The sequence below is a fragment of the Desmodus rotundus genome, chromosome 3 (genome assembly GCF_022682495.2).
Source record: "Desmodus rotundus isolate HL8 chromosome 3, HLdesRot8A.1, whole genome shotgun sequence".
NCBI classification, from domain to species: domain Eukaryota; kingdom Metazoa; phylum Chordata; class Mammalia; order Chiroptera; family Phyllostomidae; genus Desmodus; species Desmodus rotundus.
The window spans coordinates 29688622-29704432 of NC_071389.1; the positions used below are offsets into that span (position 1 = coordinate 29688622).

At 48.2% G+C, this 15811-nt stretch overlaps 1 protein-coding gene across 2 annotated transcripts in view; it reads right to left on the minus strand.

Moving 5' to 3' along the window:
* Nucleotides 1–418: 418 nt before the first annotated feature.
* EIF2B3 (eukaryotic translation initiation factor 2B subunit gamma) overlaps nt 419–15811 on the minus strand; it is a 105623-nt gene continuing 90230 nt past the window's right edge. For both annotated transcript variants that reach the window (XM_024571117.4, XM_024571116.4), the window contains 2 exons: nt 10255–10358; nt 419–1811 (listed from right to left, as the gene is read on the minus strand). In XM_024571117.4, coding sequence (XP_024426885.2) covers nt 1759–1811; nt 10255–10358 — 157 coding nt within the window. In that variant the 3' untranslated portion in view covers nt 419–1758. The remainder of the gene's footprint in view (nt 1812–10254; nt 10359–15811) is intronic.

A 15811-nucleotide genomic window follows, 5' to 3' on the forward strand; every position in this document is an offset into this window, starting at 1 on the left:
CCCTGGCTGAGTTGGACCATTGACCCGATATGTCAAGGTTGTGGGTTCAATCCCCCATCAGGGCACGTACAAGAAGCAACCAATGAATGCATAAGTAAGTGGAACAAATTGATATTTCTCTCTTTCTCCCTGCTCCTCCTTCCTCTCTCTCTCCTGGGTTCAGTAAATTAAAAAAAAAAAAAAAAAAGTTACCCAGTCCAACTATCCCCGTTCACAGATGGGAAACTCGGGGACACAGGAGAGGCGGTGACTTGGCCAAAGCCAAACAGCACTACAAAGGCAGGTCTTCTTTTATCCAGGCCAGAACTGTCTTCAGCCTCATCTGGACCCCACAAATTTAATTTCGGTGCTAAAGGGGACCGTTTTGAGTGCCACCCCAGCTCTTTATTCCCACCTCTGCTGCAGTCCCGTTCAACCATTTCTGCTGGGCCATCTCAGCTCCTGTCTGACTAGGACACACGTCCAGGAATCTTGTTCTGACCAGTGGGAAGAATGTGGAGCTTTAGCGCTCCCAAGACGGCTGGTGCAGGTGGGTACCCCCTGGGGACGGAGTGCTCACCTACTCAGTCTCTCAGCACTGAGATGCAGGCGAGATCACTCAAAGGAACTTAAGAGACTTCAGATTTCTGAAGCAATGTAGAAACCAGTACTTTTCTAATTACAGCCACCCACAGTGAGCACATCAAGAGAAACCTTCACTTTGTTAGCTCTGGGTGGTGAAATCTCACCCCAGGAAGCACTTTTATCTTCCACCAAACTCCTGCAGGTTGTAAAAGCAGTGCAGGGACCGGCAGGAGCAGAGTACACGAGTGCGTTCGGGAGTGGGGTGGTAAAGGGAAGGTGGATAGAACTCTAGAAGAGCTGTGAGTATGGAAATCTCATTTCTCAATTATCTGAAGCAGGAGAGTCTGTGTAATTAGGGTATAAAGAAAGAAATACAGCTGCAGAAGAGTCAGAAAGAACTGCAAACCATGATGGAGTCTCCTGGCCGAACAGACCACGCTAAGGGCGGTGGGAAGGGGTCTGGCTTCTCAGACCATCGCTTTCTTTTACTGCTCTTGCCCCACTGAAACCGGCGAGGATAGGCTTGATGGCCAGGCAAGGGCTGCCTTCTGCTTGCCTTAAGAGTCTCCAAGGGGCAGGAGTTGAACCGTAGAAAGCGGCTACAGACTGGGAGGGCCGGGGGAGAGTGGCAGGAGTCAGAGGGTGAGGCTGGGGGTGGGGTGATGGCAGGGGCCGGGAATCTGTGTGGCAGGTATGGAGGCAGAGCATTAAGTCCCCAGCTGAGGCTCAGGGGCCAGGCCGCCCCAAACCGGCAGCGGCACGGGGAGCATGACATGCAGAGGTGGCACTGCTAGCAGCTAGGCCTATGGGCCAGGGACAGAAGTACTTTCAGATCCTCCCAGGTGGGATATGCTCTTGTGGACTAGGGCTAGACCAGCCAGGCAGAAAGTCGCCGTACGAGGAGCTTTACCATTGGATGGCCGCTGCCCCCGCCCAGTAACTTCAGTGCAGGGAGCCAGGCCATTGTGTCCTATTTTGTGCCACACACTGGCTCTAGATGGTGTTACGTGACTCATGACACGCACTGCGCATCCCTGGAGGCCCCCGACGTGGAGCGTGGCACTACTCCGTAGGTCTGCAGCATGCCTTTGGGAGCCCTTCTTTATTGGGAAATAAATACAGAGTCAAACAGATGGGCCGGCCAACACCTGCAGTTCTGCGGGCCAAGAGGAAGGTGTCTGACTTGCTCAGAACTCAGATCTCCATGAGCTGGTCATTCCCCACGATCACTTCATTCACTCGTTTGGCTACAAAAGAAAAGGAAAAGGTTGTTGGAGAACTGTCAGCAAAAGATGTCATTTCAAACCCCATTGTTTCTAGTTCTGTGTTTATAAACATTTATTCCTCTCCTGTGTGCTCTGCTCTTCCTGTGAGAAGCTCTTGGCAATACAACTTGCCAAAGGGACTATGGGAGAGACAGTATCTCCCTGCACAGCGGGGGCACTGACTCTAGACACCTGGCTTTTGGGGAGATTTCACATAGGAGGGGAACTGGAGCTGGGTCTTAAATGAGGAGTAGAGTTGTTTCAGGCGGCGTATCAAAGGCAAGGCATTCCGGGCTATTAGAACAACACGAGCACCCCGGCCAGGCAGCTCAGTTGATCAGAGCGTCAGCCCAATGCCAAGGTTGCGGGTTGGATCCCGGGTCAGGGCACATACAAGAAGCAATCAATGAATGCCTAAGTGGAACAACAAATCGGTGTTTCTCTCTCTTCCCCTTCCTCTCTCTCTCTAAAATAAATAACAATAATAAGGATGTATGAAAGGGGAACATGAAATACTGTGGTGTGGCCTGGGGGTACAAAATGAGGGAAAAGAGTGAGGGGAAATGAGACTACACGGTTGCATGAAGATCCAAAGGAAAAAGGGAGGAGCCTCACATGCAACATGGAAATAACAGCGCCGAATGTACAGGGTTGTTGCGATGGTTCAATGAGTTAAAGAATCACTGAGTGCTCGATACACAGTGGCCGCTACTATTTGCGTAAAGTTCAAACCCACATGACCCTCCACGACCTGGCTCTTGCCCCTCCTCGTTAGCTCCCCCTTCCACCATTCTCCATTTGTCCCTAAAGCCGTGCTATTTTATAGCTCTAGATGCAGCACACGCGGTTCCACCACGACTCCCCCCCCCCAAGCTCGACCCTTAATGCCCTAATCAAGCACCTCCACTATGGGAAGTCTTCCCTTGTGAACAGCCCAAGTTCTGCTTGTGAAAACATACTACCTAATACACATCTCTGTCTCCACATCATCGTGTCACTCTCTTCTACTTCGGTGAGGCTCGAGGGTGGGGCAGTGCGTTTATGGGCACGCCCCAGTGTGTAGCACAGCCACCGGCACACGAGAGATCTCAGAGATTTGGGGTAATGGCCATGTAAGCAGAGAGCTACAGCTGAAAGGAGGCGGAAATTGGTGGAGTAGAGAAGTTCGGCAAATTATGAAGCAGAGGGGTTGGATGGTTCACTGACGAATGTGTTTAAGTTGTCCACTATGTTTGGGAAAGAAAGAGGCAGGGAAGAGGAATACTATGAACCCTTGATATATTTAAGGGAGTGCCCTGGGAGTTGACCAGTGATAGGATGAAAGGTAGGAAGAGGGTTAGCCTTCAAGGAACAAGACCTACAGGAAGGAGGCAGGGAACCAATGGAAAGGGACAGGGGGGACCAGGAGCATCAGGTCTGTTTCTTGTCTATAGCTATGGGGCAGATGCAAGAGAGAGGAGTTTTTCAGGTTTCTATTGGGTTGACCAGCTGGCTGAAAATGTATTCTTTCTGGAGCAGCTTCCCATGGCCTCCAAAGGTCTAGTACCTTTCTTGCCATACTTGGGGGCTTGAATGTGACCCTAACAGGTGAGGCAGATGCTGTGGCTTTCCTGAGGCTCTACTTCAGTCTCAGAAGGCTCTGGTGCAGCAAAATGAACACCCTTGGTGATGGGACCAAGTCCGACAGTGAGAGGTGTTTGGGCGGCTTCATATGGCCCACAGCTGGAGCCTCCTTCTGCTCTGTCACCAGAAAGGGGGCTTCTGACCGAAGCTTTGGAGGCCTTGAGATTTCAGACATGTCTTCTATTCTACTCACTTCTCTAGCTTTGTTTTTTGCTGCATCTCCCTTGTTCCCTATTTTCCAAATCATTTCCAGTTTCTAACACATTGAGTTGGGTTTTTGCCTTTAGGTACTTGCTTACTTACATGGTTCCCTTTTGCTTGAGAGATTTTTCCCTCTTGTATATTTGGTAAATAGCCAAAATTTTCAAGATTTAGCCTTAATTCCTTCCTTTAAGATGGTGTTCTTGACCCTTATGCCAAGAACTGACCAGTTTTTCTTCTGTGATCTTAACCCCGATAATCCTCTACCACGACACCTGTGAGACTTTACTGTGCTATGTCCCTTCTCATCTGTCTCTCTACATGGACTGCGAGCAGCTGGACTGTGAGAGGGAGGTCTTACTTTTATACCTGCCCTACTAGAGCCTAGAATGTGGTAGGTAGTACGGTATTTTTGGACTATAAGACGCACCCCCCCACCATTTGGAAGGGAAATGGGGGTGTGTCTTATAGTCCGAATGTAGCCTACCTGGCTCACTACAGGATTTCTGCTTCAAAGGATATTATTAAATATTTTACCACATTTTTTGCTTCAAAAAAATTTTTTCCCCCTGTTTTCCTCCTTTAAAACCTAGGTGCGTCTTATGGTCCGAAAAATACGGTAACTCTTTGTTGAATGTTTGGGTGTTTTGGGGGTTAGGTGAGGAGAGTACAGATGTAGGGAAAGAAGCATATATAGAAAAGAAGGCCTCAGTCTCTTTCTCAAAGGGATTATAATAGACACATCTCGTGCATTAGGGCAAAGGTGCTCGGGGACCCAGATTCCTCAGGCTTCTCTCACGGGAAGAGAAAGCTGGGTCTGCAGCTTTCACAGCGTTCGCTGTGTGGCGCCGCAGTGGACAGAGGCAGTCTCACGTAAGCAGGGAGACATAGGAAAGAGAGGAAGAAAAAGTGACAAGGCAGGAAAAGAAAGAGCTTCTGAGTCAAAGACTTGAATTCTAATTAGACTTTGAGCAAGCTGTTCCACGACTTTGAGCTTTAATTCCTTCACAAAGTTGTGGGGGTTCAATAAGATAAGTGACAGTCAAGAGCCCAGTATAGTGGTTTGATAAGTATTAAACGAGATTACAGGATGGGGCCTCGGGAGGGCATGTGTCCTCTTGCCCTGGGAGGTGCTCCTTTTCACGCTTCACGGCCATCTGCTTCCTTCAGGGAGAGGAGTGGGGAGGAGGCCCAGACAGTGCTCAGGCTGCCAAACTCCCTAGAGCTGGGCTGGGCTGGGGTGTGCCTGTCAACCAGGCTCCACCCTTGAGATAAGACTGACTAGGAAAGAACAAAGGAAATGCTTTTCTAGTTAGCTTCCCAGGGTACCTCCAAAAGCTCTACTTGACCCTTTTTCCCTCTGTAGCCATGAGTCAGCCTCTCCCTGTCCTCTCTAGACCCTGACATTTGCTCTTTCTTCATCCAGTCTCTGCTTCGTCTCCAAGGACACCGGGCTGTTCTGAAGACAGTACCAGTTCCAACTAACGTTATTCTTGGTTGGCCGTCGGTGCTGCAGACCAGAAGAGCCAATGAGGTGCCTGGCTGGGGCAGACAATGCTTTCTTGTGCTCTGCCAGGTTCCAAATAAAACCCGGAGCCTTCACTGGCCTGCCCTCCCTACTCTTCTCTGCCCTCTGGTCTGCTGTTGGCCTGGGGATGGGAGAAAACTCACTATATCTGGTATTTTGGAGGCAGATGCATTTTCATGAAGATTCAGTAAGGTGGGAGAAATCTGGAGGGGAGCAACAAGCAGTTCTAGTGTTGCTGGGCCAGGGTTGGAAGAAGGCTCCAACAGACATGCTGGAAAAGTTCTGGGCTAGAATCAGGCTGGGGAAGATCTTAAAGGTAAGAGTGCAAGGGAGGATGGTAAGTTGGGGAAAACACAATGGGACAGACGGGAATGACAAGTCACACATGACAAGCTGCCTGTCGGGAAGCTGGGAAGGACTCCAGCCAGCCTGGACTCGACCCATGCACCCATCAGGTCTACTTTCGTGGCCAAAAGACTGATCGCTGTGGGGCTAGGAGGGAGATCCAAGTTCCCTTGCTGACAGTGCTGCCAGACTCAGACGAAGTGTCCAATTAGAGTCTCCCAGGTATTGACTTTGCTGGCTATGGCTTTTCTACTTGCTTGAGCAGGAGGTCAAACTCGGTTACCAGGGTTTTTGCCAGAGATAATCTCATTAACCGAGCCTGATGGGGTGGGGTGAGAAAAGCCAGAACTGTCAGAAATGGCTGGTTCTCCTGGTAAAGTCAGAATATGGTAGAAAGGCCTACGCTGGATTACGAGAGTCACATTTTTGGGATAAGAGACTGCTATGGTAGGCAAGTGATTGGATTTTGGAGAGGGGACAGCATTACTTCTGAGGATGAATTTTTTTCCCCCGAAATCACTCCATGCGAGGAAGACTGACTGGGGACTGTGCCATCTCTTTGCTAACGCAGACCGGAGCTGCTGATGTTTGTCTGGGTCCTCCTTAGGAGCAAGTTTCGACTGCTACACTGATGACTAGGAGTTTGCTTTATCCATGTGGCTCAGCCTCAAAGAAAAGTGATGGTGGGAACAGGTGACTGGCCAGGAGTGCTTGTAGCAGGAAGGTGCTGACTACTATGCTGGGTGCACAGGGCCCTCAGCACAGAGGATGGAGAGGGGAGTGTTGGGTGTCTCTAGTTTACTAGAGAACTTCCCTGGCCACCTCTCCTTCAGGAGGACCATTAAGGGGTCTTCTTGCTAAAAAAAAAAATGGGCACATAGTGCTAGAGCCAGACAGCCCAGGAGCCCCTAACGCCTAGCCCTGTGCTCCCTGGTGGGAGAGGCCATGCCTCAAACCCTCTGTATCTGGCATTCAGGTGTCATTCATGAATTCTGTACTTGAATGAAAAGGGGGCCCTTGCAAAGGAAAAGGGAATAGCGCCATTACTTTGTTGGAAATGGGGAGCAGAAGCAGAAACTGAAACTCCAGGTTCCAGCACACAAGAAAGGAGGGACCTCTAGCGTGCTGGCAGATGGAGTTCACTCATTCAGATAAGCCTACGGAGTAAACTCTTTTAAAAACGACAAAAGGAAGCAGCTCCTGGTTCCAGGAGGGATGAAAGAAGAGAGCAGTGGGGGACGTCTCTGCTTTTCGTGGGGTAGGAGATAGTTCAGTGAGACAAAGAGGCAGGAAGGAGGTGGAAGAAACACTGTGTGGGGGTCACAAGCCCCAACAGACGAGAACAAAGGACAGAGAAATACAATGAGGCAGGGAAGGGACAGGATAACAAAGCAGCTCCACAGACCAGCTGAACAACTGCTTTTGAAACAGTGGAGACCCCTTCCAAAGCCTTCCATGGAGTCAGAGAAAAGTTCTGAATCCTGTTTTTAAGAAACTACCAGTAGGATCCAGCTACTCAAGAAACAAGTTTCTTTGCAACCTCAAGGTAGGCCTTGGTGAGCTCCTATGTTGAGCAGGAGGAAAGAGCTAAGGCCTGAGGTTCCTGAAGATCAATCAGAAAGAGCTTGGATATGGAGGCCAAATACATATTTTCCTCTGGTCTTGGAAAGGTGGACTAAAAGGAGAAACGGGGTATCACTGATCAAATTCTGCTGGGCAAGCCAGGAGCGGTTTCTTCCTTTGGTCTGCTTAAAGGCTATCTGGCAATACTTGGGCCGAAGACCCATTTTTGTCATCTACGAGCTGTAAACTGGGTAAATTTCAACTTTTCAAAGTCTCACCAAATGGGTCAGTAATGAATCCCACGTCGAGGGCTTCGACCAGACTCCAGTAAGACAGTGTATGTGAAAACATTTTAAAGCTGTAGACAACAGTTGTAAGCCAACAGCATTCCAGGAGGACAGTGCCACCCATGCCTCTGGTGCTGGAGTTTCAGCTGGTGTCCCTGCCCTCTCACCGAGGCTCCTACCCTCAGCCTCGGTGACCACAGCAGAAAGTGCCCACAGCTAGCGCGCTGCTGCTGACCAACACTCCTGCTCAAAGGTGCCTGAGTAAGATGCTGGGCGGAGCCTGTCCGCCAGTAATTGAACTAAAAATACCAGTCTTCCTTGAAGCTAGGGCATGGGCATATGACACTGGCTTGACTTACCAGGTGCTGCAACCCCAAACCTTGGGCTGGGAACTAGGGATACAAAGAAGTAGGAAGCAGACAGAGTCCACTTTGGGGTTGCTGGTGGTCGGAGAAGCAGTGCGAGCCACTCAGTGCTCAGTGGGAAGGGCGGCAGTGTCTTCACTGGAATGGTTTGGGGTATAAATCCTGGCTGTAACTCCTCTCTCTCTCTCTCTCTCTCTTTCTTTCTAAGATTTTATTTACTTCTTTTTAGAGAGGGGGAAGGGAGAGAGTAAGAGAGGGAGTGGAACATAGATGTTCAAGAGAAACATCAATCGGTTGCCTCTCACGTGCCCCACCCAGGGACCTGGCCTGTAACTCAGGCATGTGCCCTGACTGGGCATTGAACCAGCGACCTTTAAGTTTGCAGGACGATGCTTAACACACTGAGTTACACCAGTCAGGCTATAACTTATTTTCTAAGCTTGATTCTGCAGCCACTGTAGAGCTGTGAGCTAGCATCTTTTCAATTATTTCTTTATCAGCTTAAATCAGAGTGAGTTTATGATGCCTGCAGCAAAGAACCTTATTGGTAAACTGGTGACACCCAGCAAAGGCCTTTCAGAAATGACAATTCTCACATGAAGAGGAAGAAAGTGCTTGGAATGTGAAAAGAAAGGCAGTGAGGAGGAGGGTTGTACCCAGTCTCAAGAAGAGAAGTAAGAGAGAAGGCTGGTTTCAGGCCAAGGCCACATCTCCCTAGTTTAGTTATCAGTGTTGCATGTGGTTCTTTTATTGGCAGAAGTTTAGAGAAAAAGCAAGGAGAGATCTCATGATAATTGCAACCATCTCCTGGAGCCCTTCCTGCCCTGAATTTCCCCAAAATATGCTTTATGGATCCAAAATTCATTCATTCATCTCATGCCCCCTGCCCCTCCCCAGCATCTGCTGTAAACCAGGACCTGCTCCGAGAGGCAGGGATACATATTAGAATAAGTCAATCTTTGCCCTTGAAGATCTTAGTCTAGTAGGGAAGGTGGACTCCTAGCTAATTGCCATAACTTGTGAAAGTACTTTAATAAAGGTGGTGACAAAGTGCAGGGATGCAGAAGAGGAAGGAATGCTCAGTTTGGCTGCAGGGAGTCATGGGAAGAGTCAGGGAGGGCTCTATAGAGAAGAAAACACTGGGACAGAGTCTTCAAGAAAGGGTCCCAGAGGGAGGAGGGCGTGCGCACAGGCACGGAGAGGCACAACGGCTCAGAGTATGTGTGGAGCTCTAAGCCCGCTGGTGCGCTCCAGGAGTTGTGTGTACTCCTCGCCACATTTAACTGTGTTTAATTCTCCGAAAAATCAAGATGGGTATTATTGTCTCAATTTTTCTAGTTTAGAAAATTGGAGGCCTAGAGATTAAAAATTCAACTTCGCCCTGACTGGTGTGGCTGAGTTGGCTAGGTGTCGTCTGCAGAGTGGAAGGTCACCAGATCGATGCCTGGGTTGTGGGTTTGGTCCCAGGTCAGGGCGTGAATGAGAGGCAATCGATCAATGTCTCTCTCTCACATCGATGATTCTCTCCCTCTTTCTCCCTCCCTTCCCCTCTCTCTAAAAAATACATTTTTTAAAAAGTTAAAACAAATTTAACCTGGCGCACATCTATAGAGTCGCACAGCTGAGTCGTGAACCCAGGCTTGCTTGATTCTAGAGCTCACAAGGGAGCACGCAACTTCATCCAGGGAGAGGAGAAAAACGTGAAGAAGCCCTTTATTTATTGGGGAGAAGGGAAACGATGTGGCTCCTACCAGTACAGAACTGGTGGGGCTCATTCCTTCAGCAACTCTCCTGCTCCACTCTATTTTAGGTTTAGGAATAATCTCAAAAGGAAGTAGCTGTTCTTATCGATCTTGAGCTTTGTCTATTTTTTAGCTAAAAAACATTCAGCCAAATTATGGACCAGTCAGATTTTCCCAGCCCAGCAGAGAAACCCTGATGCTAGTATGTCTCTCAAGCATTATACACCCCTTCTACAGCTACAGAGCAGAGCAAGCTAACAGCACAGCTCATCACATCACCTCTAAAGGGCTGAGAAAGGCTCTGAGTGAATGGCTTTTGAAGAAGTTGCTAACCTTCTTCCCAGCCAGGAATCTGTGGGACTACCTCCCCGAACTGTCGTACTAGGTCGGACGAAGTGCTCACGGGCTTCATGAGGCCAGAGCCTCTGCTACATCACTGGTCTTTCTCTTCCATACCCAAGAGTGCTTGCAAACTATAGTGCTGAGCAGGGCCACTCGATCTTTTTGGAATGTTTTAAACTTTTGGATACTAAGGATACATACATATATGAGCTTCTCTGTAAGATAAATTCCTAAAAATGGAAATGAGCCAAATTACAAAAATTTGACAATGATGTCGATCCCCCTGCAAGAGGAACTTTATCAGTTCGTGTTCTCCCCTGCAGGGTACACATGCGCTTGGTCCCTAACCCTCACCAGCACCCAGCACTACCTGTGCCAGAGTGACAGGTAAAAAATGGCATCTGTGATTGTAATTTGGGTTTTGTTTACCTTTGGCTTCAACCCTCTGGCCATTTCCAATCAGGCAGTCCTTGATGTCTGCTCCCTTCTCGATCACGGCGTTGTTGCAGATGACGCTGCCCTGGATGTTGCATCTGTAACAGGGTAGCTAAGTTAGGGAGGGCCCGAGGTTCTCATCACCATGCTCACCACCGTGGGCTGGGGTTCGGGCTCCTCCACAGGTGAGGAACAGTCGGTCAGTTCAGTTAATGGCTACATGCCTGAAGTATCACTAGAAGACAGAAGGGCTCAGCTGGGTCAAGGGAGGGCCTGGCTTTAGCAAAGTCCGGAGTGTGGACATGCTTACAATGATCTTCTTCCCAAAAGCCTGAAAAGAGCGGATGCTCTGATTTCAGATCTTTAGGCACTCCAGACCTAAATTCCATCCACTCTTTCCTCCTTTAGTTGGGGGCGGAAGCCGGTGCTGGTCCCTGGGCTGACCTGTCCCTCCTGCCCCTCACCTGGGAATATCTACCAGTTGCATTAACAGCTCAGGCCCCGTGAATCTTCCTAGGAGGTCAGCTGTGGCAATAACGGGTGCCCTGCAGCTCTCACCACAGACTGTGGTTAAAACCATATTCACGGAGAAAAAAAAGGATGCTTTCAAACTATCTGCATGCCCAGTAAAAGACTACTCCAGACCCTAAAGCCACACTCCCACAAGTAGAACTGCTGGCTCTTAACATTTAAATGTGTTTAAGGAGCATCTTCCTGGCTCTTGAAGTCTGGTGGGTGAGAGGAAAGAGAGAAGATTTTGAAAATCTCCACTAGCACTTACTATATCCCCACTCTATGCTGGATACTATGCTAAATACTCTATGTATATGACAGGGGTGACTTACAAATCTAGCCATTTCATCAGAAAAATCACCTGGATAATGTTAGAAATAGCAAACAAAAACACTTTTGATGTGCTGGCCCCCATCAAGCTTTTTGGTAGGTCTAGGATGAAGGGCCTTATGTATTTAATTAGGAAAAATAGCTTCCTACCTGGCTGGTGTGGCTCAGTGGATTGAGCGCCAGCCTGCGAACCAAAGAGTCACGGGTTTGATTCCCAGTCAGGGCTCATGCCTGGGTTGCAGGACAGGTCCCCAGTAGGGGGTGCACAAGAGGCAATCACAAATTTATGTTTCCCTCTCTCCCTCCCTTCCCCTTGCTCTAAAAATAAATAAATGAAATCTTAAAAAAAAGGAAAAGCTTCCTAGATGACTGTGGGAGTATGATTTTTACCTCTGATGTAATAAAAATAACCACATTTTGTAGATAAGGCAGCACAGAATTTAAACCATTTACCTAAAACCACATAACTGCCAAGCAGCAGATTCAACTCTAGGTCTGCCTGACTCCAGAATCCATACATTTAACTAAAACGCCATACAAATAAATAAGGGGAGAAAAGACTGGAGGAAGGCTGGAACTGCAGAGTTGCTTTGCAGAGCTGAGATGGCTCTGGAAGGAGCTCTGCCTTAACAAGATGATGTTCAGTGTCCTGAAGAGTCAGGGGCAGATAGAGGGAAGAAGGAGGTGAGTAAGAAGGGTGTGAGCATCCATTTAAACAAAACAAAACAAACACAACAGCCCTGACCAGTGTGGCTCAGCTGGTTGGCTGTTGTCCCACAAAGTGGAAGGTTCCCAGTCAGGGTACATGCCTGGGTTGTGGGTTTGGTCCCCAGTTAGGACACGTACAAGCAGCAGCTCATCAACATTTCTCTCTCACACTGATGTTTCTTTTCCTTTCTTTCTCCTTCCCTTTTTCTCTATGTAAAAAATAAATAATTAAAATAAAATATTTTTTTCCAAGAATGAAAAAGAACAAAACACCAACAAGGGAAAAATCCTCAGGCAACCTAGGAGGCTTGGGTATGGAGAAGGGACATTCCAAGGACTGAAACTATTGATACACAGCCTATTAAAAAGGATTCTCCCAAATGCCAAAACTTTAGTAAAATGCCCCCCCCCCCCCAAAAAAAAAACCAACCAAAAACCTAACTAGCACTTTATGGCATTCCAGAATCTCTTTTCATGTCTATCCTTCCCTGCTAGAAAGCAGTAAAAGGCCAAAGCCACAGCACCTCTGTTGTGTGGGCTAGAGATGGGCAGAGACAGCATTATTATTTTTTTTTTTTGCTCAAACACAGGATATATTCACTAGGTGGACATTAAGGGACCTTCCAGAGCTTTCCAACCTGCCCTCTGCCTTAGGCAAAGCAGTGCAGTCAGAAGTTAAGAGTGGTTCCTGCTCCCTGGGGAAACTTCTCCCCAACAGAATAGTAAGGACACATAGAAAACTTCAGATACACAGGCGCCTGGGACACAGTAGGCTTGCAACTGGCTACCAGTCTGTCACTGAGAAGTCTCCTTTCTTTTTCCAAGGGGAAATGGGGGGATGCTTCCTGTTCAGGAGCATTAAGGGCCCATGAAAGCACGCTCTGGAGCCAGGCAAAATATAAACATGGTCAGCAGACAAACAGTCAACAGAAACTCAAGCAGCCCTAATTAGAGACTATTAACTGGTTATTTTGGAACCTGGGGTGTGAGTGGGCACCATTTCTGGAAGGAGGAGGCTGGAACGACTGAGGTCAGAGTCCCACAGCAATGGATAGCCTGGGTTCTCCTTATGTTTAGCAGGTCGGATTGAGGTCTTCAGAACCTCCCATGTTGCTTTTCTTACCTATTTTGTGTGTGGTGCCCTCTAAGACACATGAACCACTACTGTACAGTCTGCAGATGTGATAGGGGAAAAGGGGGCTGACTGATGGGGAGCTTGGGCTCTCCTGAGGGCCGTGCAAAGGCTTTGAGATGAACACCTGACAGCATGCTTAGTGAGAGGGGAGCTCTTTTCTACCGCTTGTTTCTTCGATTGTTCCCCGCAACCACTGCTGCAGGCACAAGTCACCTCCATCAGCAAAGCTGAGGTACTTCGCAAAAATCTCAAGTCCATACGCCTCCCCCTCTGTCAGAAGGAAAACTCCAAGATAAGGATTTTACTGAAAGTGTGTGTGTGTGCTCATGCTGGAGGGGAAGAACAGAGACCACTAGATCGAAAAGGCTGCCGGGCACAGTAACGCCGTTTCTGCTCACGCTTAAAGCGGGAGAGGAGGTCGCTTCCTGAGTACTGTAACTCCAGGAGAGAACTGGCCCCACTGCCAGGACTATAGTTTTTGCCTCTAGTTTTAACTCTCAACTCGGTACTAAGGAGTCTGCTGTGCTAATACCTGATCGTGTTCTTTAAGAAGCTGCTCAGAGACGGCTAAGATTAATGGGGCTTTGGTCCTTGTTTCTCCTCAGTGGGCTTAACTTTTAAGCAAAGCTGTAGGTCTTGGTAAACTACCCTGGAAACCCTAATGCGTAAGTGGAGAGGAGGCCATGAGAAAACACAGAGGTCTTCGGTAAGATCGCTGCTTGGCCAGGCACACCAGGGCCCATGTTGGGCCCACAACATGAAGAAAAGGCCCTGACCTGGGAAGCAAGAGGGCCTCCAAATTCTTGTTCCTCTTCCGGCTCCGGTCAGGACTTTCTCCAGTTTATTCCAGGAGGAAAGGGAACTCACGTAAATCTAATGTCTGACACTTCTTCATTATACAAAACACTTTATATTCATATGTAACTTAACCTTTTTAGCAAACCTGTAGGGGCAGTGGTATTTATTCTATTTTTTGGAGAAAATTGAGGCTCACGGAGGTTAAGCAACGTGCCCAAGCCTACACAGTGGTGCCTCTCCACTGTGTCATGGGCTTCCGCCTCAGGTGTTGCCTCGGCAGTATGTGGCAAGGAGCCGTGAAGCTTCCCAGTAACTCTGAGCCCAGGCCGGTTCTTCTCTGAGGGTAAGTTGTCAGGCTTCTAAATTCACTCACAACGTTTTCCAGGCATGCGACTAAAGATCCGACTCACTACCTCAGCCCAAAGATTATGGCTGAGTCATCCATATCTTTCCAGATGCCAAGGCCTCTTAACCTTAACCCAGCAATTTGCAACTTCTTCATCCCATGGCACATAAACTGGAATTCGGTGGCACACCAAAAAATACATTTTTTGTCAATGTGACAAAAAAAGGCATAATTTTAACTGATTTACAACAACAACAAAAAAATTAAACGCCTACCCTTTTCGTTCCCAAGTGACTTCTATAAAAAATCAGGTGCCTATACTTGTATATAAGGATTTCTGGTACCAAGAATTAACCAGTCAGATGCAACCTTATGCGACATGACCAATAAGATGCTATTGCATGACCTATATATTTACGGTTCAAGACAGGACGTTCACACCGGATGGCCATTCTTGTTTTTGGTTGTCATTTTTTTAATTTGACAATCTAAAGGAAAAGAGGTCAGTATCCCTGCCTAAATAGTCAGGTACTGCATGTTTTAAAAATTCTTGCGCCCTGGCTGGTGTGGCTCAGTGGATTGAGTGCCAGCCTGCAAACCAAACAGTCATGGTTTGATTCCCAGTCAGGGCACATGCCTGGGTTGCAGGCCAGGTCCCCAGTAGGGGGCGCGCGAGAGGCAACCACACTTTGATGTTTCTCTCCCTCTCTCCCTCCCTCCCCTACCTAAAAACAAATAAATAAAATCTTAAAAAAAAAATTCTTGCAGCATACTGGTTGATAATCGCTGCTGTAGATGAAGTACCATGTATTATTGTTAATAAAATATTTCAGGCATAGGAAAGTCTAGAGAATATAAAGAACACCTGTGTACTCACCACACAAACACTACAACCTGCTGTGCATCTTTCTTTGGTCCCACTGCCCCTTCTCCCGTCCGAGGTAACCACTGTTCGACTCTGGTGTTCACTGTTCTGAAGCACTCTCACTACACCTGGGGGAGGTGCTTCCAACCTCACGTGCCCTACACAGGCCTGTACTTCCGCAAATCTGCTCCTCCCTCACCCTTCCTCAAGTACTCCACCATCTACCCTGCTTCCTGAACCAGAAACCTGGGCTTCACCCACCCACCACCCTCTCCCTTAGGCTTCATATCCCTTCCTTGCTCATTCTCTGTCAGTCTCCTTAGATCCCACTTCTTACATCTAAAATTGCCGATGTTCTCCAAGATTTTGTGTTAGTTTCTTTTGTTTTAATGCAGCACACTATCCCTCAGTGATCTTACCTACTCCTACGCCTTCAGTTGCCACCTCTATGCCGACTATTCCCAAATCTGTACTTGCCTGGGGGGACAGAATCTCCACTGATTTTTGCAGCCAGATGTTATGTGGGCTCCTCTTCCCAGCTCTGCTTCTCTGGACTGGGGGCTCTGCTTGGGGTTGAGACCCCATGCTCCCTGGTCAGGGGAAGGAGGGTGGTTTGCAGCTGAGAAAGCCCTGTGGATTCTCAGTTGTCACAGGTGGGTGTGGGGCCAGCCCTTCTCTCTGCCCTTCCTACCAGTGCTGATGTGGCTTCTTCTGTAAATCCCTGGTTACAAGATTTCTGCTAGCTAGTCTATTTAGTGGTCATTCTGGTTGATTGTTGTATACTCTGCTGTCATCCTGGATCCCCCACCCTCTATTTTTCTTTTAACTAGGATTATCTCAGTAGTCTTCCTGCCTC